At 35.0% G+C, this 24,684-nt stretch overlaps 1 protein-coding gene across 3 annotated transcripts in view; it reads left to right on the top strand.

Moving 5' to 3' along the window:
- MKLN1 (muskelin 1) overlaps positions 1–24,684 on the top strand; it is a 279,842-nt gene that overhangs the window by 215,350 nt on the left and 39,808 nt on the right. For all 3 annotated transcript variants that reach the window (XM_037513287.2, XM_054692672.1, XM_037513281.2), the window contains 3 exons: positions 1,311–1,376; positions 9,042–9,154; positions 18,299–18,511. In XM_037513287.2, coding sequence (XP_037369184.1) covers positions 1,311–1,376; positions 9,042–9,154; positions 18,299–18,511 — 392 coding nt within the window. The remainder of the gene's footprint in view (positions 1–1,310; positions 1,377–9,041; positions 9,155–18,298; positions 18,512–24,684) is intronic.

The following is a 24,684-nucleotide window of genomic DNA, read 5'->3' on the forward strand; positions in this document are numbered from 1 at the left end:
TGAGAGAGCTTTCTCTGATGGTATTGAGCATTAATATACTGGGGGGAATTACTTTTGAATCTCCATAATTTTTTGTTAAATGTACCCCATTCTCCTGTTTTATTAGTCATGTAGAAGGTAATTTTCTTCAGAGACACGTATTTTAGCAAATAGACTGTAATTGTGTATTTGAAAGTAAATGGGTTAAATATAAAAATGCAACCATACATTAAATTAATTTTTATTATTTTCTTAATCTTTTCTTGAAAGTAGCAATACTGACTGGGGAGAGGAAAGAAGAAAAGGGCAAGTTCACTGAAGTGATACTGAACTCCAAGCCTAACTATTAGAGCAAAAAAAATTGTAGGGAACTTCTGAATGATTATCCCTGGGACCCAGTTGTAATGAAAAGCTTCAGTTTTACATCTTATTTTTCATATGTAAGATCTGACATTTCATTCTTTTTTGTAGTACCCCTGTGAGATGAGTAAAAAGTTGGATGTCCCCTATTTTACATGGGAGAAAGCTGACATTGAGAAAGTTACTTGTGAAAGTAATATATTTCAGTTAATGGGAGAGTTATAAAGAAAACCTCAGGATTTCTGGTTTATGGGACATTAAAATCCATTTATATCAATAAAATTTTAATAACCTTTTGAACTTTTAAAATGAAGTTACATCTTTATATAAGAGGATTGACTGGAAAGTAGTATTAGATATAAGTTGAATAGTTTTCTCCTACAGTAGTTTTCTCATTAAGTTCTGTAATGGAAATAAGAATCAAAGGGAAGAAAATCTTATGTTTTCTCAGTGAGTACTCCAATGAAATAGTTGGTAAATTATTTGGGAACTGATTTCTGAAATATTGGTACAAAATAAAACAAAGGAATTATCAATAGATAAAACTTTATTATCGTCTTAGTTTTCAGTAACTAGTTTTATGACCTTTAAAACCACTCATTATGCTAATATACCTGGTGTATATAAACCTGAGATCTAATTCTGTATTATTTTCCACCTTCCCTTTGTTACTTTAGTAGTTTAGCAGATTTCCTTTTATGTTTTTGTGGGATATTCTCTGTCTTTGCTGATAGAACTTTATTCGTAAACGCATCGAAAATATTCCAATTGCATTAATAACCTGAAAGCAACAGGAAAAAAAGAGCAAGATATTATAAACATAGTTTCATATTTCTTTTATGAGTCCTTTTGCTTGATATTGAAAAAATAAGTATATGTTGTTTTTAGTACTCATTACGGATTTATGAATGAAATCTGGGTTTGCAGGTCTGTGTAATTCGTTTTAAAAGAAAATATTGTTTCTACTTCAGGTGATGGAGAAGATAACCGACCGGGAATGAGAGGGGGCCATCAGATGGTTATTGATGTTCAAACAGGTGAGGAATACTTGCAATGGCAAATGCAAACATATTCTTTGAAAAAAAAAATTATACATTTAAAAGTACCAGGTAAACATGAATAATACTTCTTTATATTATTACGGTGGTTAAATGGTACTGCCCATAATCAAATAACAACGGTAATAAGCACTAGCCACAGGCATAACCTGAACTAGGCACTGGCATTTAAGAGACGGGAGACTGCTACACAAATTAAATAACCTAAAGGAAATGTAATGTGTAGCCCTTTATAATTGGTGGTAGGGGGTGTTATGTGTGTGTAGTTTTAATATGTTTGATTTTCATGGTAAACTAGAATGTTTTTATATTATGGAAGACTTTCAATGCATTTCTATTTTAATACAGTGATATGGAAATTGTAATAAAAGAGAAGTAAAATATATATTAAGAGGGAGAGGATATCAAATTAAGTAACTTACGTGTTGGTAGAGCCATTAATTGCCAGACACCATTCACATGCCTATAAATAATTTTAGTTATTTGCTGCCTTTTAAATTTTATTCTGTAACATGGTACTGAAGATTTTCTTTAGATTTCTATGGCCTAGAACAGCTAAATATCATGATATTTATAGGTTGCAAATTACCATCTTGAAAAGCAAACAATGCTAAGGATTTAGTGTAATTTTATTTTATTTTAGAAAGCTTTACTCAAAAAAGCTTTAATATTGTAGTGTCAATTTCCATCCAAATAATATACTTTTTTCCAAGTCTAATAAATACTCATTTCTATTATTGTGTTATGCTGACTCATGGTGCTTCAGGAATAAAAAGATTCTTTTTGTTGACTTACATGATAAAAATAACAAAAATTTTTGCAATGTAAGATAATGATCACCTTGGCATTAATGCATTTTCACAAATATTACTTGTAAGTAATAAGGTGAAAAATTCCATTTCATTTAAAATTATCTGCTAAATTTGTATTGTAACTTGTGAGCTGGTTTTAGAGTATGATTAGGCTCTCTTTAGAAATGGTTCATTTCAAGGCAGAGGAATTTCCTTACCTCTGAAGTCCCTTCCCTCCCAGAGAAGTAGACTTGACTCAGCTGTAGAGTCATTGGCATCGTTTTTCCTACATGAGAGTCCAATATATATACATATACTTAATCTCTTACAGAATTAGATTTATGTGCAAATTGTTTTTATTCAGAAAAATTAAATACCTTAGAAAATAGAGATGAAAAAAAAATTTTAAGACTTTTTTAATTTATTTATACATACATGAATGAGGATATAGGTCAGAGTTGCAGAGGCGCGAGAGGATTCACCAGAGATGGAGGGGGAAGCAGAATAGACAGATCTACTGAAATGCACTGCTGTGGGGAACAGCAGATAGACAGGAGAGGTCTGCTGCACCAGGTGGTTCAGCTCCCTGGCAAGGATCAAGCTCATGTAGCAGTGGCTGTCATAGCTTGATAGTACTGAGACTTTAACCTCTTTGCCACCAGGGAGGCCCAAAGATAAAAATTTTGTTTAAATTGTCTTCAGTAACCTTTCTCTTTTAAACAGTATATTTTATAATGCCATTCTCTTTCTTCCTTCATCATAATAAAAAGTTTGTTAATAATATACTAAAGAGTGTTTATTTGAAAAAATTTTAATTTTTTAAATAAAATACAACTTTCCTTAAATGTGAAAGTAGTGTAGTTTACTTGAGCAGTTAAAGGTCACCTTATCAGGGAGCAGAAGGAATTTTTATAGTATGTACTGTATGCAATAAGTAAAGTCCATATTTGAAGAAAAGAGAAAATAATTTTCCTCTTTTTTTTAATACATGAGATTTGGACATGGAAAATAAAAAGATTCCTATGATAGGCAATGTCTTGACAGAATTTAGTGTGAGCAGTGCCATGGAGGATTAAAAGCTAACTGTTCATCTCAGAGATCCTTGAAGTAAAAGTATTTGTAGATTTCTGTACTGTGTTTCATGTATTAAGCGGGGGATTCCAGCACTCGGTAGCATTGACTTTAAAAAATATTTCAAGGAGAGGAAAAGAGTTGTTTGAATATTTACTTGATTTGTTTTAGAAACAATAATTATAAGAAAGCATAATAAGGATAATTAATAATAATGATTAATAGTAAGTCTCAGCACTATCAAGCTATGCCAGCCACTGCTACATGAGCTTGATCCTGGCCAGGGAGCTGAACCACCTGGTACAGCAGACCTCTCCTGTTATGGGGTACTATTCTAGATGGAATCTTTAAAGAAGTAATCTCTTTGATAGTTTCTGAGGACTTACTATAGGTTCACAAAGGTTTACAAAGAGAAAAATTGACCTATATCCATACTTTTATTTTTGGCACTAGTTTATAAAAAGTAGAAGTATTTTAGAAATATATCTTTAAGCAAATACTCCTACTATGGATAATTTATCTGTATCATGTATTTATCCTATCAGCAGAGAGGTTTTTTTAATTTAGAGCCACTTGGTATGTTTGACTGCTTTTTGTTTTACTTGAACTTTGAATGCTGGATCAGGCTTGCTTTATTCGGCCCATGGGTGATGATAAAGCTATATTTAGAACCATTTAAAGGAACCACAATCTTAAAGTCTAGTATAACTCAATAAGTATTTATTGAATGAGGTAATTTTTTGCTGTGTAACTCTCACTGAATTTTGAGAACCTGCAGTACCAGCCTTCCCTTACCCCTACCCCTGAATGGTAGTAGAGCTCCAACAGAAGCCCAATATTGAGCATCTACAAAAGAAGTTGAGAGCGTAAATGTTGCTTGTCACTTGGAAAAACCCTTCTGTGGAAAGCTATACCAATGTTATGAAATTGTTTTCATTTTTGGGCCTCCCTGGTGGCTCAGCGGTTGAGTGCTGGGCTGTGAAGCTGCCCGCAGCCTCTGCAACACCGGTTTGATCCCCCGCCACGGGCAAGGGTCCCACATGGCGCAGCAGACCTCCCCTGCAGCACCTGCTGCTCCCCTCAGCAGTGTACTTCGTCAGTCTGCCTGTTCTGCTCTCTGCTCTGGCTCTGGTGAATTCTCTCACCCTCCCGCGCTTCTGACTGTACTCAGTGCTTGTATAAATTAAAAAAAAAGAAAGAAATTGCTTTTATTTTTTTTTTTTAACATGCAGTGCAACATATGGCTTTCCCTGATATTCCATAAAGAAACTTTTGAAGAAAGTAGCTCAACATGGGTTTTGATGGTTAACTACAAATCAATTCATATGGCTATATTTCTGTAGCTAAGTATGATATGAATCTTTTTCTCTCATGCAGTTATCAGAAGAGGTTCTGAAGTACAGGCAATTAAGAATGCAAAGTATATTGTCATAGGCAGAAAATACAATTTATCAGAAAACATGACTATATAAATATTGAATTCTCCTGAAGATCTGTCTCTAGATAGTTTTATAATAGTAGCTTTATGTAAGGATATAGCTCTATCTTAAAAGGGAGGCAGATGAATGCAGCTGATAATCTGCTGGGTCATGAGAATTCAAGGGAATGACTAAAGAAGGTAAGGTTAAAGAGCCTGTAAAACCTCTCTCCCCTTCTAATTTATTTCTCTCTTCAAAAGTCCTCATGTCAACTTAAGGTTTGACTAAATGCACTCTCAGAAGGATTAAATTTTTAAACTGAATATCCTGCGAGTGTTCCTTTTTTGTCTTGAATATAACTTTGTATTTCTTAAAAAAAGTTTTTTGATTTCAATTTATTTGTTTTTCTCTGGTTTATTTATAAAGAGTTGAGCTAACATCCTTCACTAGCCGAGTAACCCTTCTCCTTCCTCTTCTTTTGACACAGGGATTTTGCCTAAGTTTGAGCTCACATTTTATCAATTGCGTAGTGTGTACATTCTACATACACTGTTTCAAAGTGGAAAATTTGATTTAATTATGAAAATAGTGTGCCATCTTGTGGAGGATTAGGCAATCAACACAGGGTGGTTTACTCATAAGAGTATAGATACTGTAATTGGGCTCATAAAATAGAAAGTCTGCTTCTTTGTGCAGTGAAGCAGATGCTAATATATCAGCAGATACTGATTTCTGACTTGTTTTTAGTGTATTTGAGTAGGTTGGTGGTTAGAATCTATAGGATTTACTTACTGCTGATACCAGAAATACCTATACCAAAGAATATGGTTGATTTTTGTTTTTGGTGGCCAAAGTAATGAAAGCTTGGTTGATTAATTTAACTCAATGAAGTGGTTTGATATTTTGAACACAGGCTCTTATTGGTCATTTTTCTTCTGTTCCTTCCCTTTCCCTGATTTCCCTTTTTCAGTTAGTCCTATATCCTGCGTGTTCAGACCTGACCTTATGTTACTTCTGCTTGAAGTCTTCTGTAGCTACTCTCCTGGCTGTGGAGTCAAGTTTAAAGCCTTTATACTGTCATTTAACCCCTCTCATTATCTGCCCACTATCTGTCTTTTAAGCTTAATCTTCACCTACTGCTCTTTGTGTTCTTCTTTTTACATTGTACAGTCTATTTAGTTATTGCAGTTTTTAACCACTTTAGAGGTTAAAGAGACCTGAGGTCTCTTTCTCACAATAGCCTTATGAGATAGGTACTGTGTTACATTTTAGAGGTAAGGAAATCAATGATTTAGGAATTTGCTGATCACGTTCTGTGGTGATAGAGCTGTGATTCTATCTGAGATCTGCCTGACTCTTGGTAGATCTTTTAAAATACTTTTATTTTTTTTTTCATTTATTTTTTCTGTTTCTTTGTTATATTTTTTACTCTGCTTTAGAAGTCCTTTTCTCTGTCTCTCATTATGCCAGCAAAGCCACCTTCTGATACATAGGTCAGATAACACTGTCATCATGAAACTTTCCCCAAGTCTCCTCACCAGGTATACTCTTCTCTCTTTTGAACCTCACCAGTGCCTTTTATCTTTCTTATGGCATAGTCTACCCTCCAATAAGGTGATTTATATACTTCTTTTATATTCTTGACTAGATTGTGAGCTCCTTGAAGATAGGGACTATGTCTTCTTTCTCTTTATTCTCTAGAGTGCCTTGCCATTTCAGATTACTCAAAAAAAATAGACTGATCATTTCTCCAAATGCTGGGAGAAATGGATAATGCTATAGCCTGTGCTCCTTTAAGAAAAAAATATAGAGAAAGAACATTGCTTGACGAGGACTATACAGCCCCAGAGATGTACATGAAATGTTACGTAACTAATGAGCATGAGAATGGACACCCAGTAGACCAATTTACCACGCTGTTGCAAATGTTAATATTTTCCCTTTTTATTTTCCTACTTCTCTCTGAAAGATTTTATATCATTAATGCATTATATAATACCTTTTTGGGTGTTTCTTTCTAGATAATAGTAGATCTGTGAATGACTTAACTTAAATGATTAGATGATTTAATTAAAAAATTTGTTATGCATTTCATTCAGGTATGTCAAAAGGTCCCGTTTCCATCTGATTCATTGAGTTTTACTATTAAATCTCAACTGGGACCACAAAGCATTCACAGACAAGAATGACATCTTGGCTTAATTCCATTGGGATGCTTGTTCTGTGCCAGATTTTATTTTGCTCAGCTATCAATGAGGCTGTTGTGGAAATGTGGGTTTTCTTTGCTGTGAGAATTTATGCGTACAAAGAGACCTGCTTTTCAGAAAGAACACTGAGAACCCAGAACCCGAGAGGAAGGGTTATTAAAGTTAATGAACCAGGGTAACCTTATCCAGAGGGTGCCCAGAAACACTATAAAACAAAAGGTCAATTGCTATTGCTATTTTAGTTATATACCTCCCTCTTTCTCTAGGCTTCAGAACTTATCAGGGTTAATTGTCTTTATAGTGAGCTCTTGGCAAATAAATTTTAAATCAGATGAAATTTCTTTAATTGTTTTTCTCTGTATAATTCTACGTACCATTTGGCAAACAGAAAGTTAACTGATGATAATGGATTCTTTTATAGATCTGAGCTATGACAGCTTTTTAATAGTTCAAAATAATTCCCATTATTTCACATTTATACAGAGTCAAATGTTTTAGGTACTGAGTTAGAGGTGGAATCAGATACACTTACATTGTTCTTACTGCATCTGTAATAGTAAGTGCAATTTTTTTTTTTTTGGAGCAAGTTTTCAAGGTAGAAATGATGTTTGTGCTTGACAGTCTTTGAAATCTTTTCATGTAAACCATGTCTGAGGAACTACACCACACCACTGACAGGTTTATAAATGAAGAAACAGACCTGTGGACATTAAGAGATCTCTTTGATCATCCAGTTAGCACTGGAAATCAGTCTTGTTTCGGTTTTGGATCTTTCCTTATCCAAAAGCACTATTTTGATTTCCTTAGGTTATTGGGGAGATAATGGAGTTTCACTTAAAAACTTATGAAAATATGACAGAAATCTCAGGTGATAGCCCAACTCTCAATAGCAAAAAGTTTAAAATGCTGTTACGGTGTTTCTAGGTGCACTTTGAATTGTAACCTTTCACTATGGAATATAATTTAGATGACAGTCTCCACATACATAGATATAGGTAGCATATTGGAGAGTAGATGGCTTTATAGTTTCCCAGTACTTCCTATTGAACTTAAAAAAAAGTAATTGGTAACTTTGTACAATGAGTAAACATGAGGCATTTTATAAAGGGAGAAAATATTTGAGAGAAGGAAAGGCCCAATTATTATATAAAGAAAGATGGATGCTATACAGTCTTTTTTTTTTTTTACCTTGTTCTGAATTCTTTTCTATTTATTAAATTTTTTTTACATTGTTGTTCATTTTTAAACAATATTTGCTTCCCCCCACCCCCTCAGGTGTAGTCCCCATAGAGTTTCCTTCACCAATGCATCGGTGCACCATCACCTCAGTCCCCTGTGCTCCTCCTTCCCTCCCTCTGATCCCTCTCCCGCCTCCTTCCCTGCAGTATGTCTCTGATTTATAATTGTCTGTTTTTGCTTTGTTGTGTTTTGTATATGCTGTCTTTATATAAAGATTTCCACTATTCACTGAGCAAGAAATCAGGTTTTTTTTCACCAACATAAGGTCTCTGGATAAAATAATTTTTCAGAGTTAGAAGAAACCAAATCTCGTTACCTAAAATGACTTTTAAAGATTGATTTTTTGAGGAGTTAAACATACCACAATATATTCGGAAAAATTTCCCCAAGTTTCCATGGGAATACAAGGCTGTACATGTCTTTATTCCTAAGATACCTAACTGTAACTCACAGCTAGTTTTAACTATTGTTTCTGGTATTGCAATAGATAGAAAACAATTTTAATGTCTCCCCCCCCCCACCAGAAGTAACTAGATGTCTTTGTTACATTTTACCCTGTATCCCTCTGAGATTCCTGCTTTTATATTTTTATAACCTGAAGCTACCTTGTTAAGCTAGTAAATGTAAGCTTCTCATAGTTTAACATAGATACTCCTAAAGGGGCTACATGTCAGATTTACCTAGGATATTTTCAAAATAGATTCCTTTTACCCACTGAAGACTATAGGATTAGAATCTTAGGGAATGCCATCTGTATTTTTATAAATCTCTCAAAATAGTGGTTCTGTAGCAGCCTTTCTGTCCACTTATGTTTAAGAAATGCTAGTCTGGTATACATTTTGTAAAAACCTCATTCTAAAGTTTATTTAGATGTACCTTAAGTTTGTTTTTTTATATATATTTTCCTAATTTTTATAGAGACTGTTTATTTGTTTGGTGGATGGGATGGAACACAAGATCTTGCTGACTTCTGGGCGTACAGTGTGAAGGAGAACCAGTGGACATGTCTCTCCAGAGACACTGAGAAAGAGGCAAGTTCTCACTTTTCATGCATCTGTGTTATGATACCAGGGTGTGGGCATATGCCTCTTTTTTAGGTGATTTGTATTGTGTTGTCTATCAGCAGTGATAGCTTAAGAATTTGTGGTGAACAAGACTGGTTTTAGTATTAATGCATTCTAGCTTCTATGCCTGGTTTTTTACCTACTGGTATATGAGCAAATCTCTTTTATAGAGGTCAATAGACATAATGTTCTCATATCATTCAGTTATTTACTTTAGTCCAGAAACATAATTGTATAACTGTCTTTTTTTCTCATGTCTGTGACACTTCTACTTAGTCTTATTTTGAGCATTAATCTTAATTTGAGATCATCCTAAAAATTTTTCTTTTGATCTCACTTGGTAACTGTTTTGGTCCCTCATTATTTGAATATGTTCACAAATGATTTGTATTTTAATTAAAATTCTATGCATGTATGTATGGGTGTGTCTATGTGTTGATACATATATACATAAAACATTTCCTTACTGAATAAAAATGACCTGGATTTGTGGCTTTGAAATAAATAAATGCATAATTACACACTTGTATAAAGCACGTACAGGATTTTTTATTGTACCCTCTATCCACAGTTTCACATTACAAGGTGAAAAATAAACTATAAGAAAGCAGTAGTAGCTACACATCAAAAGGAGAAAGAGATCTAATTCAAAACCCACTAATTTTAATCTAGAAAGGCAATTTGAAAAAAATCTGGTGCTATATCTTTAATCCTAGAAAATTGGTTTCTTGCTTCTCCATTGTATTTCAGTGATTAATCATTTGGGTAATTTTTGTCTTTTTAAAGATACCTTAAAATTATGATTTCTATTATCCCCACAAAAGTAACCTTTTCCAATTAAACTTCCATTTTTTGAAATGACTATTTCTATCTTCAACAAAAATACAGATCTTAAAAAATGCCTAACATTTGTTTTTAACTATTTTAATATAGGTTGATTGCATCTGTAATTATTCTTACACTAAGACAAGGATTCATCCTCAAATCTTGCCTCTTGTTCATTGAGTGCATCTAACTAGTGTCTAGGTTTTAATAGTTCTAGCATTCAGTAATGCCTGTCAGAAATCTTTTTCTTTCCATTTCTTTTGACATTAATTTCAACTTTATGGTTTCTTAGACTTTTTTGCCTCCATTGTTGATCCTCAAATCTATTCCCTGTACATTAGCACAGTTATTAAAAACATATTTGTCCATAATAATAGCGTTAGTCTCTATTGCAGCTTTATCTATTACAGTTTGTCTGTCATGTTACAAGCATGCACAAAAAGTTCAGGAACAGGGCCTCCCCGGTGGCGCAGTGGTTGAGCGCTGGGTTGCTAAGTTGCCCGCAGCCTCTGCAGTGCTGGTTTGATCCCCGGCTGCCGGGCGAGGGTCCCACATGGCACACAGACCTCTCCTGCTGCCCGCTGCTCCCCTCAGCAGTGTACTTCGTCACTCTGCCTGCTCTGCTCTCCCCTCTGGCTCTGTTGAGTTCTCTCACCCTCCCGCGCTTCTGACTGTACCCAGTGCTTGTATAAATTTAAAAAAAAAAGAAAAGAAAAACCAAGCTTATTAAAAAAACAAAAGTTGAGGAACATTTTGCAATGAGCATTTATTTTGCTCACAAATCTATAGATTGATTGGGCCATTCTTTTGACTTTGGCTGGGCTCATTCATATATGAGAAGTTAGCTGATTATTGACTAGTTTACGATAGCTTCAACTGGGACTTCTTGGCTCTGTTCATCTACCTGAGGACTAGCTAGGGCTTGTTCTAATGTCAGGGCTAGGGCTGCAAAGGGAATGAAGTGGACATGAGCTTTGGTCCCATTGACCAAAAGAAGTGGTTGCCCAAGTCCAGCATCACTGGATGTATTGTGAGGGGGAGGCACCATCAAAGGGATATACATAAGGAAGTGTGAATAATAATGTTCATAACAAAATAACAATTCATTTATCTTAAATCCTTTTAGATTTCTCATGATTTTGTCCCTACTACTTCTCTAGCCTCATCTCTTGACTATATGTGCTTGCTATACTTGTGGTTGCTGAAATTATTCAACTATCTTACCTGTGTCCATTGGCATTAGTGTTTTTCCTGGAATTAATAGACTTTTCTCATGCACCCAATTTTCCTCTAGTATAAACCCAGTTACACTTTAAAATTCACTTTTGTGAAGCCTTTCTTGACCCCTTTCTTGACTTCCCACTTAGAATTAGAAGCTCTTTTGGTGTATAGATATAACCTGTTATATTCCTGAATTACCATAATGATTATTTGCATTCCTGTTTCCCTACCTAGACTCCAGATTCCTTAAAGCATGAATCAAATGCTTGCTCTGTAGTAAGTAAATAGGTGAAATAAGTTAGATGAAAAGTTCATGATGGATAAAAGCAAGAGAATGATAAATACGGAATTTAGGAGAATGGTACTTTGGTGGGAGAGGGGTTTAGGGGTTTCAGGTAATATTAATATTCTCCTTTTGAAGCTGGGTATGGATATTTTTATAGCACTTTACATATGTTAAAAGTTACTTTTAGAATATAATTAGTAATTATTTAAGTCAGTAGAGATAAGTAGTAACCAAGTACTTAAGTTGAGGCTTAAGTAACTTACTACTTTCTTCATAGAGACACCTAAAAATCATTTGGTGATCTATGAATGAATTTAATGGTAGGTAATATATGACTTTAACATAAATCCACATTCTTTCCAAAACTGAATTTGAACATTTCATATAGCTAATTTTATTTTTGTACCAGTGAGTAAAAGTTACTGTTTGATGATATATCACACTATGTGTTTTTAAAAGTATGATATATAATTGAAATTGATTTAAGTCGCGTTATCTTACTTAAATATATTTCTTGACACACTTGAGATTGAAAGATAATGAATGATCCGGTGCTTAAAGAGAATAATTATTTTGTGTACTCATGTAGCTATACAAGTAGGTTTTTAAAATGCCTTATTGCAAATATATTTTTCTTCAGTTTTGCATTTTTAAAAATCTCTTTAATGTCTCCTTTAATGGAAGATAGCTAGATTCTTATATCTGCTGCTGAATTTAATCTCTTTAGATATGTTTTGTGTGAAATATATGAAGAAAAGTGGATCATGCATAGGTTTGTTTTTAGAAAGGAGAGTAGTCTTTTGATAGCCTTTTCAGATATTATATCTGTTCTTTTTTGATCTTGTATCCCAAATTGGCAAGTGGTTGTTTATTAAAGGAAATTGTATTATCAACTCTGAAACCCTATCAACTTACATTTTTTTTTTTTTATGTTACATTGAAATCCATTGGTCTCTCTTACTCTTTTAAGTATATCTTTTACCCAGGCATGTTTTTTTTTTTTTTAATCCTGGTATCGGTCACTGAAAAATATTGATTCTCTGAGTTATGCACAACTTCCAAATGTTGACATATTTTATTATACAATATTATAAAAACCCACATTTGTAACTGGAAAAGTCCTTTTAAGTATTAGAAAGGTGGCAGGTAGAAGTTTTCTAAAATTCTAATTTTTGCTTAAAATGTGCATTTTATCATTGACAATAAATTTTGTTGTTTTCCTTCAAAATGACATACTTCATTCATTTTTCAGAATATCTCTGCCATGACTGTAATGTTTGCATAAATATGCTTGGATTGTGAGTTTTCTTTCAAGTACATATAGTGATCCCTGGAAAAAGCAGCTAGGTCAGCTTGCAACTATCGCATGGGTGCTTTTCCTTGAGACAACACATTATACAGCAAGTAGCATTGTTTTATAGTTTTCTAAATCTTTTTAATGTTTGGCCTAATAAAAGGGAAGTGGGCCTCCCTGGTGACATAGGGGTTAAGTCTCAGTGCTGTCACTGCTGCAGCCTGAGTTTGATCACCAGGAAGGGAGCCGACACACATACGGCCCAGCAGACCTCTCTTGTCTCACCCACTGCTCCCCTCAGCAGTGTATTTCAGTGGATCTACCTGTTCTCCCCACTTTGTCTCTGGTGGGTCCTCTCACCCCTCACACCTCTGGCCTACACCCTGTTCTACTATGCATAAATAAAAATAAATCTTTTTTTTTTTTTTTTTTGAAAGAGAAGTGGATTCATAATCTGCTTCTGCGTTCAATCTGTTCCTATATCCAAAGTCATATATGTGGCCTTTGGAAAGTTTCACATATACTCATCAGAAAATAAGAATGAAAAGAATTTTTGACTTTGAGGGAACCCTGAAGTGTCAGTAAAACCCTCAAAATATACTCAGAACTGATGCTTTAACTTAACCCACAGTCTTCATTCAGATGTAGACCATTATACCAATAATGCCACAGTAATGTCCTTTATATATGTCCCTCTGCTACCCCCCCTACCTCCATCCTTGACTCATAACCCAGTTCTCTATCATGCATTGCATTTCAGTCTGTGTTTCCTCAACAACGAACAATTCCCTCATCTTTCCTTATTTTTACTGACTTTGGCATGTTTGAAGAACATAGGACAGTTTTTCGGTAGAATATTTCAGTTGGTTTTGTCTTATACTTCCTTAGGATTGGATTTTTAGCATGAACACCATGTAGATGACAGTGGGTCTTCCTAAGAGTATCCTATCAGATGGCACATAATGTCGGTTTGTCTGATGTTAGTTTTGGTCAACTGGTTAAGGAAATGCCCACCATATTGTCCCTGTCTATAATTAATGATTAATTTGTGGGGAGACATTTTGAGATTATGGGAATATTCTCTTAATTATCATACTTTCACCTTTTAGCATCCATTGATGAAACTTAAAACTTTTCCCAAAGTGTTTGTACCATTATGTATTCCTGCCAGAAATTTATGAGAGTTCTGTATACTCCCTCTCTTCTTTCTCCATTGGATTGCTTTGACCTCTTTGTCAAAAATCATTTGATAATGTGTAAATATATATCTCTCTTGGACACTATATTCTGCTCCACTGTCTTTTGGTTTATTCATATACCAGTAGACTACTCCTTGAGGTCAGGGATTGTAAGACCTGTTTGTTCTTTATAATTTTTTATTTCACTCTTCTTCATTATTGCTCAGCGCTCTTGAAGTTTTCATATTAAAGGTATTGGATGTTTCTGTTAAATTGTCTTCAGTATATTTTGTTTTTCAAACTACTGTAAATGAAACTTAATTTTAATTTTCCATTGCTGCAAATAGGGAGGACATTAGTTTTTTAATATCCTCTATATCATGTGACTTGTGAATTCATTCATTATTTCTAATAATTCTTCGTTGATTTCTTAGGATGTGTCAAATAGTCATGTCATCTGTGAATAGAGACAGTTTTATGTCTTCCTTTCTACTTTTCTTTCCCTGTGATAAATTTTTATTCTATATTTTAATGCCTTATTGCAACAACTTGGACTTTCAGTGTGATGTTAAACAGAGATGGTAAGGATAGACATCCTGATCTGTTTCAGATATTAGCAGGAAAGCATTTCTAGATGTCACCATTCAGTGAAAAATTAGATTTAGGATTTCCATATATTCTTTATCAGATTGAGAAAGTTCTTTTCTGTTCCTTTTTGCTGTTTGTCCTCAAGAATATGCATTAGGGCTTCCCTGGTGGCACAAGGGGTTAAGCACAGCACTGTGAAGCTATCTGTAGCCTCTGCAGCACAAGTTCCATCCCCGGCTGGCCAGGGAGCTACCCACATGGCAGGGCAGACCTCTCCTGTCTCTCCCACTGCTCTACTCAGCAGTGTATTTCAGTAGATCTGTCTGTTCTGCTCCCCATTCTGTCTCTGGTGAATCCTCTCAACCCCCACACCTCCGGCCTGTACCCCAGTTCTTGTATGCATAAATAAATCTTAAAAAAAAAAAAGACTATGCATTAAATTTCATCAAATGCTTTCTGTATATAAGTAGGTACGATTAATATTTATTTCCTTTTATTCTGTTTATTCTCTTTATTCTATTTATATGAAAATCAACTTTGCACTCTTGAGATAAACCACATTTAGATAAATATCCTTTATATTGCTGCATTCTATTTGTTATTATTTTCTTAAAGACCAGTTTTGTGTCTCTGTTTGTCAGTAATACAAGCTGCTTATGTGTTACTTCTCTTCTTTTTTGTCCTTTATAATACTGTTGTTACTTGTTTTCAGTGTTACGTCATCCTCATGAAATAAGTTAGGAATATGTTAAAATGGAGGTTTTTTCCTGTGCTTTCTGGGAAGTTCTTGCATAACGTTGATACTTATTTCTTCCTTAAAATGTACCAATGCAGTTATCTGGGACTAGTGTTCTCTTTGTGGGAAGTTTTTAATTAGGAATTCAGCTTTTCTATAGAAATAATGAATTCAGATTTTCCCTTTCATCTTGTGTTGCTTTTGTCATTATATTCTTCAAGAATTATGCCCATTTTATCTATATTGTTAAGATTAACAATTTTCGCAGTAGTCCCTTAATTTCTCTTTAATTTCTAGTGAACCTGTAGTACTATTCCTGCTTTCATTTTTGATGTTGGCAATTTTTCTCTTCCTTTTAAAAAAATTAGACTTGCTAGTTGTTTATAATTTTACTAATCTTTCAAAGGATGAACTTTGTTAATTTTCTCCATTTTTGCCTGTTTTCTATTCTGTTTCTATTTTATATTTTCTTTTTTCTTCTTAGGGTGTAATTTGCTATAGCACTTTTGCTAATTAAGCTGAAACAAGAAATACTTTCAAATAATTTCAAATTTCACACTCTAGGAAATACAACAAAAATTTATTATCTGTTGTCCCATCTTTGTTTTTTAGATTACAATTATGGAAGAAATCCATTCTCAAATAAAAATTTTCAGCCTTATCTAATGAAGATTTTCCTTGACAAACATCTTTAAAAATAAGTTTTAAAATAGGAATTAGGGGGGCCTCCCCGGTGGCGCAGCGGTTGAGCGCTGGGTTGCGAAGCTGCCTGCAGCCTCTGCAGCCGGTTCGATCCCCGGCTGCTCCCCGGCCACCAGAGGAGGGTCCCACATGGCGCGCGGACCTCTCCTGCCGCCCGCTGCTCCCCTCAGCAGTGTACTTCGGTCCTTCTGCCTGCTCTGCTCCCCGCTCTGGCTCTGGTGAATTCTCTCGCCCTCCCACGCTTCTGACTGTACCCAGTGCATGTATAAACCAAACAAACAAACAAACAAACAAACAAACAATAAATAAATAAATAAGACATGCCTCTAGAAAATTTAAAAAAAAATAAAATAAAATAGGAATTAGTATGAATACTAAATTGTGAATTTGAATCAAATTCATATCTGCATTAATAACATTAATGTCAAACTGTTCTTCCTGCCTAATGTCATTGCTTCTTCATTTAATCTAAATAATAATCCTATATTACTCTTCATATAATACTGCTTTTTAATTTTATATCCTGCTCTAGTTATGTCCAGCCTTTTTTCATTCACCAGACTTCCCATTTATTCCTTATACTTCAATTCTGTTGTTTCTGCACAGGTGTTCTTGACGTAGGTCATAACTACACACATTGTTTCATGCTTATTTTTTGCTTATGTTTTTCTTCCCTTGTAGAAAAAACAACCTGGAGTAGTGGAAGAGCACTGTGTTTGTCCCTTTTTATATTAGAGCTTAGGTTCTCTATCTTAGTTTTGTGATTGTAGAAAAATTACTTAATATCTGTGAAAAGATGATAGTATTTCTCTTTAGAATTATTTTAAGGATAAAATGAAAACCCACACACATAAATAGTAATAGCATAGACAGAATATCAGAGATATTTAATAAATGTTAGTTCTCTTGACTGTTCCCCTTTCAATTAATCTAATTCTTCTCACTTTGTGTTCTTTTTTTAAAATCAACTGTATTTTGTTTTGGCTTACCTAATAGTGTGTTTTTAATCTTATATTGAGTACTGTGATACAAGTGGTCTCAACTTGTTTTTTATATTCTTCTCTGGTTGTTTAATGAAGCTACGTTATTCATTCTTGAGGTCAGTTATATAATGTAAAAGGTAGATGAAGAAATCAAAGGTTTGAAATCCCATTCTCCTTTTGTCACCAGCTTACTAATTTTTAGGAGGATAGCTTTCTTCTTTGGACTTATGTTTCCTCATTTATAAAAGAGAATGTTACAGTAGTGATTTTATTAAACTATGAAATTCAATGATTCTAAATATCCTTGGAGTCCTTCTTTTGTGGTGAATTCTAATGAGAAATGTAAAAATATTTTAAGAGATCAAACGTATCTTTACATGTTACTGTAATCCATGTACTTAACCTAACTCTTAAGCACATGTATTAGAGAATTAAGCTCCATGCACAAATGACTAAAATGCAATGGAATATATGCTGGAAGCCATATGTGTTATAAACAGAATGACATGGGGCAGAATAGTCATATCATCCTTCTGTTAAACCTAAAACATTTCCTGGGCCTCCCTGGTGGCCCGCACTATAAAGCGATCCATAGCCTCTGCAGTACGAGTTCGATCTCTGGCCAGCCAGGGAGCATCCCACATGGTGCAGCAGACCTCTCCTGTCTCGCCTGCTGGTCCCCTCAGCACTGTATTTCAGTCAGTCTGCCTGTTCTGTTCCCCACTCTGTCTCTGGTGAGTCCTCTCGCCCCCTGCATTTCTGGCCTGTACCCCAGCTCTTGTATGCATAAATAAATAAATGTTTTTTAAAAATAACTTAAAACATTTTATTGGTAAAATTTATGTCTCCTATTACTTCTTTTACTTTACTTTTTTTTTAAAGATTTATTTATTTATGTATATAAGAATGGGGGTATGCCAGAGGTACAGGGGGTGAGAGAATTCACCAGAGACAGAGGGGAACAGAACAGGCAGATTGACTAAAACACACTGCTGAAGGGAGCAGCGGGCAAGTTAGGAGAGGTCTGCTGCGCCATGTGGGTTGCTCCCTACCTGGGATCAAACTCATGCTGCAGTGGCTGTGGTTAGCTTCATAGGTTGTGTCTTAACCCCTTGCGCCACCAGGGAAGCCCGCCCTTCTTTTACTTTTCTTTGGAGATTTAAAGCTAGTGTTGGACTTACATTATTTGACTTCATAGGAATTTCTGAGCAAACTGTTTAATGAAAGTCAACACAAAAGAACATTTTATTTTATTTTCTGTTATTTGACTTTTGAATTTTTTCTTTTTCTTTCTACAGAATGGTCCAAGTGCCAGATCATGTCATAAAATGTGCATTGACATTCAGCGAAGGCAAATCTACACCTTGGGGCGTTATTTGGATTCCTCTGTGAGGAACAGCAAATCTCTGAAAAGTGACTTCTATCGTTATGACATTGACACAAACACATGGATGTTACTCAGTGAGGATACTGCTGCTGATGGAGGACCGAAATTGGTGTTTGATCATCAGGTTTGGTGCACAGATAAATATATGGTGGAATTAATTAGTGTTCAGTAACTCTTGTTAAGAGTTTATATCATGTGTTTGCTGAGTTGGTGATTTCCATTGCAAATATTGTACCTATGACAGATAATAAAAATAACTTTTGTTTCAATAAGTTATTTAAAAAAATTTCTTTATTTAGTGCAGCATAAAATGCTAAGATCTAAGAATACAATTATTAATTTATAAAAACTTCAGTGTAGAGAGATGTAAAGAGTACATATTAAGAAAACCACTTTAGCTATATGGTAATTATCCAATAATCATAATAACAATGAGCTCTTTTAAAGCTTTTTATTCTACATTCCCAGAAGAAATTTAAAATTATTTTATGAGTTCAAAAATTTGGAATCTAGAACTTTAATTCAATTGAGGTATATCTGTGTTAGTATATAACCACAAACTCATTATAAAACAGAAATTTGACTTAGATTAAGGTTAAACACAGCACCAATAGAAGTCACCTAATAATGTTGTAGATGAGAACACTATACATGCAATATAGTAAGCCATTTTAATATTAATACGCATGTAGCTCTCATTATCTCCGTCAGTATCATTATTACTGTTATCTTTGAATACTGTTATCAGTGTATCTTAGTACCCAAAATAAAACACTAACTATTTTGAATTTTTTAGTCAATTTGACTCAACTCAACCCATGTCCAAAATTTTTTTGGAATACACAGAGAAAAAGGTATTAAGAAAATCTGTAACGATGTAGTAATGCACATAGCATAGTCTACTACTTGAGAAATGGGAGGTGCAGGAATTATGACAGAATCTAGGTTAAGGGTAAAGTATTACGTAGGGGTTAAAACCGAAGTCTTTATTGTATCTTTACAGGTTATTGTTGGTTCATTGCTTTATCCTACTGCCATATTTCCATAGTATTAAGACAGTGGTAAGGAAAAGAGGAATGGTTTATATGCCTATCAAATAGATAGGGGGTGGGAATGAAAATACATTAGTTTTCAAAGTACTCCCCTGATTGAATTTGGAACTTCTGCTGGCTCTATACTAGTGAACTCTGCATGCAAAGCTGTGCACTACTCCCTGCTGATATCCTCATTGTTGTTCATGTGGAAAATAACTCCAAAAATTTAGGCTGGTTCTGATCTTTTAAAAACAGAACATCAGCAGATAACATTGTTAGGGAAATAAATTATTTTTTTGCTTCTAAGTAGTTACAGATTTCTTTTATAAAAGATGTATATGGCTTCATTTTTATAGCTTGAAAAAAGAGGATCTTAGTGGCAGTCTGAATATAACATTCATGTTGTCTTTATATGTAGCCTGTTTCTCTCAACTTCAGTAAAATCGGATGTTCCTAAAGCTAGATTCTATTAAATAATACTTGATTTTCAACTAATTAGCAGAACTGATTAGCAGAAGAATGAATTTAAAATTCAAAGACTTTGTATTTCATAAAAACATAGTGGTAGCTTAGTTCCAAAGCCCTCCTCATTTTTATTTTCTGTGATTTGTAGGAACAGTGAGAACCAAACAAAAAGGTAAGGAAAAACAAAATAAAGCAAACCACAAGCCACACAGTCAGCAAAACCAGGAGCCAGGGAAAACTTACAACTCCCAATTCTTTGTATGTTTAGCCAAAAATAACTGAAATGCTCAGAACCTGTACTGAAACCCACAACAATATAGTAGGGGAGAACTTGATATGCAAAGGGAGTCTAGCAGAGGTATATCATAGCAGTAAGTGTCATGAGCAGGGCAGAGATTGACCTGAGGGCAGCCAGTGTGGGAGTTAGTGAAATAACATGTGAAAAGTGTCCAGAAAGGTTCAGAGTAGTAGATGTCAAGAAAGTATCATCTTCTAAAAAGTACAGGAAGCACCATAAGTGGGACCGTGTTTCCTTTTGAAATGGCCTGTGAAGTAACTATGAGAGCTCAGGTCTTGAGATAGAAGCCCACTAAACTAGATGAAGTTCATGGAATAAGAAATGGCATGACTTCACATAAGCACCATATTTTGAAGAAGCCATGCAACTCAGTAGCAATAGAGGGAGGAGTCCCTGAACAACAACTTCACCTTTTTCTATGAACCTTTTCTTGTCTGTCTATGGAAATTCAATTAAGTTAAAGAAGAAAAACTTAGGAACAGTAAACACCAATTTTTAGAGGAACTTTAACAAAAACAATAAAAAGAAAAAACAGCAAAACTTTCTTTATGGAGCAGTGGTTGACAGTTATATCACAGTATTCTAGCAGGAATTAAATGGCTTAATGAAACATGAAACTGAAGAAAACTACAAAACATAAATTTAAGAATGAAGATGAGATGGCCGAATAATTGGAGCAGGTGAAACTGGAAAACACAGCAAAGAAATTGAAGAAAAATAGTACCACTTTCAGAAATGAAGACTAATGTACTAGATTAGTAGACTACTAGATTAGTAGATTAGTGCATTATTAGTAGACTACTAGATTAGTGCATTACTACTAATCTACTACTGACCTAAAGACGAATAGGCAAGGGGCATATAGAATAGAAATATGAAGAATAGGTAAAGAAAATAGAAATAAAGAGATTAAAGGTTTCCTCAGAGAATTCCTTATACATAGAGAAGACAGAAGAGAGACAACATACACATAATTGGAGTCACTAAAAAATAAAACCAAAATACCTTTGAAAAATAAACAAAATAGACAAACCTCTAGCCAGATTCACAAAGGAAAATAGGGAGGAAGAAAACTCAAATAAATAGGATCATAAATGAAAGAGGAGACATTACAACAGACAGCAGAAATCCAGAGGATAATCAGAGGTTACTGTGAACATTTATATGCAAACAAGTTCAACAATCTAGAAGAGATGGACAAATTCTTAGAAATATATAATTATCCACAGCTGAATAAAGAAGAGATAGAAAACCTAAACAAACCAATAACAAGTAGCAAAACAGAAACAGTAATCAAAACCCTCCCCATAAACAAAAGCCCAGGTCCAGGTGGTTTCACAAATGAGTTCTACCAAATGTTCAAAAATGAACTGGCACCTATCCTATAAAAACTCTTCAAAAAACTGAGAAAGAAGGAATGCTGCCATATACAGTTTTCCGAAGCCATTGCACTAATACTGAAACCAAACAAAGATAGCACAAAAAAGAAAACTACAGTCCAGTCTTCCTAATGAACACAGATGCAAAAATCCTGAGTAAAACCCTTGCAAACTGAATCCACATCAACAACAAGAAAAAGAAAATCCGTATGATCATATCAAATGATGCCAAGAAAACATTTGATAAAAGTTCAACATCCATTTATGATGAAGACCCTCAAAATTCCCTGGATAGAAGGAATACATTTTAACATAATAAAAGCCATCTATGACGAACCACAGCCAATATCATTCTTTTTTTTTTTTTTTTTTAATAGAGGCATGTTTATTTATTTATGTATTTATTTTGTTTGTTTGTTTTTGTTTATACATGCACTGGGTACAGTCAGAAGTGCGGGAGGGTGAGAGAATTCACCAGAGCCAGAGCGGGGAGCAGAGCAGGCAGAGGGACCGAAGTACACTGCTGAGGGGAGCAGCGGGCGGCAGGAGAGGTCTGCCCGCCATGTGGGACCCTCCTCTGGTGGCCGGGGAGCAGCCGGGGATCGAACCGGCACCGCAGAGGCCGCGGGCAGCTTCGCAACCCAGCGCTAAACCGCTGCGCCACCGGGGAGGCCCCAATATCATTCTTAATGGTGAAAAACTGAAAGCCTTTCCTTTAAGATCTGAACAAGACAAGGATGTCCACTCTCACCAGTGGTTTTCATTACAATACTGGAAGTCCTGGCTAGAGCAGTTAGGCAAGAGAAAGACGGACAAGGAATGCACACAAGGAAAGAAGTAAAATTATCACTATTTGCAGCTGGTATTATAATATATGTGAAGACCCTCGAAACTCCACAGAAAAACTAATGAAAACAGTAAACCTGTTCAACAAGGTAGCAGGTAACAAAATCAACACAAACAAAATCAACACACACACACAAAAAAAAAAAAACACTACAAAACATCGACAAAAGAAATAGAAGAAGATGCAAAGAAATGGAAAGACATTCCTTGGTCATGGATCAAAAGAATTAACATTATCAAAATTGCCATCCTGCCAAAAACAATGTGCAGATTCAGTACAATTCCAATGAAAATCTCAATGGCATTCTTCAAAGAAATAAAGCAAATATTGCTGAAATTCATATCGAACCACAAAAGAAACCTTGATTAGTGAAAGCTTTTCTGACTGAAAAAGGAAGAATGGAGCATTACACTCCTAAACTTCAGACTATAGTACAAAACCATAATAATTAAAACAACATGATACTGGAACAAAAACAGACACACAGACCAATGGAATCTAATTGAAAACCCAGAAATAAAGCCATAGACTGGTCGACTAATCTGTGACAAAAGAGCAAAGAATACTCACTGGAACAAGGACAGTCTCTTCAGTAAATGGTGCTGGCAAAATTGGACTTCTACATGCAAAAGAATGAAACTAGACTACCTCACACCATGTACAAAAACCAACTCAAAATGGATAAAAGACCCGAATATAAGACTTGAAACCATCAAATATGTAGAAAAAATATATAGGCACAACACTCCATGACATACGTCTCAGAAACATCTTTGATGACTCATCCCCCAAAGCAAAGAAAATGAAAAGAAAGGTAAACAGCTGGGATTACATCAAACTAGTCAAAAAATGGGCAGAAAATGGGTAAACAGCTGGGATAAACAAACTAGTCAAAAAATAGGCAGAAGAGCTAAAAAATACTTCTCCAAAGAAGAAATGCAAATGGTCAACAGGCATTAAAAAAAATGCTCAACATCACAGGGAGATGCAAATCAAAACCCCAGTGAGATACCACGTCACATCAGTAAAACTGATTAAAAAAAACTGACAACAACAAATACTGGTGAGAAGGAGAAAAAGGAACCCTCTTACATTACTGATGGGAATGCAGACTGGGTCCAACCACTATGGAAAGCTGTGCGGAGGACCCTCAAATTACTAAAAATGGAGCTACCACATGACCGAGTAATTCCACTGCTAGGAATCTCCCCACTGGACACAAAAACATTAATTTGAAAGGAAACCTGCACTCCTATATGTATTACAGCACTATTTATAAAGGTAAGCTATGGAAACAACCTAAATGCCCAAAAACTGATGACTGGATCAAGAATATATGGTATATATACCCAATGGAATACTATTCAGCTATCATAAAGATAAACTCATGCCATTCACAGCAACTTGGATGGAGTTGGAAGAGATTATGCTTAGCGAAATAACTGAGAAGGAAAAAGAAAAATACCAACTGGTTTCACTTATAAGAAAAATATAGGGATGGTCCTTCCCTGGTGGTACAGCAGTTGAGCGCTGGGCTGTGAAGCTGCCCGCAGCCTCTGCAGCACCAGTTCGATCCCCGGCCACCAGTGAGGGTCCCACATGGTGCAATAGACCTCTCCTGCCCCACCTGCGGCTCCCCTCAGCAGTGTTTTTCGTCATTCTGCCTGCTCTGCTCCCCGCTCTGGCTCTGGTGAATTCTCTCACCCTCCTGCGCTTCTGACTGTACCCAGAGCTTGTATAAATAAATAAATCTTAAAAAAAAAAAAAAGAAAAAGAAAAATATAGGGAAACCAAACAAGGGGTCAAGAAAAAAAGACAAAACTAGCAGGCAAGCTATAAATCCGAGAAATACAGCAGGGAAGGGACAGGGAGAGGAATCAGTTAAGGGGAGGGAAGAGCACAAGAGACTGTGGTGATGGTTCATGGGTGATTTGGTGGTGGAAATTTATCAAACGTTATACAAAAATCAAGCATTATACAAAAAGGAACAATGATGTAAATAAATAAATAAAACCAAAACAATGGAACAGAACAAATATAAGAAGATTTTCCTAAAGAAAGAAGACTACATATCAAAAGTGCATGCTGTAGTCAGGGAAAATTTACTTAGGCATTAGACTCTAAGACTTATATTAGTAACATTGGATTCAAGACAAAGAGGCCATTTTGTGGACAACTGGACAAAATGACCAAGGCACCTATATAATAAAATGAGACTGGTAGCAGATTTCTCTACAGCTTCATTCAGTGCCAGAAGATAATAAAGCAATATCT

The sequence above is a fragment of the Talpa occidentalis genome, unplaced genomic scaffold (assembly GCF_014898055.3).
Source record: "Talpa occidentalis isolate TD23 unplaced genomic scaffold, MPIMG_talOcc4v2.1, whole genome shotgun sequence".
NCBI lineage: Eukaryota > Metazoa > Chordata > Mammalia > Eulipotyphla > Talpidae > Talpa > Talpa occidentalis.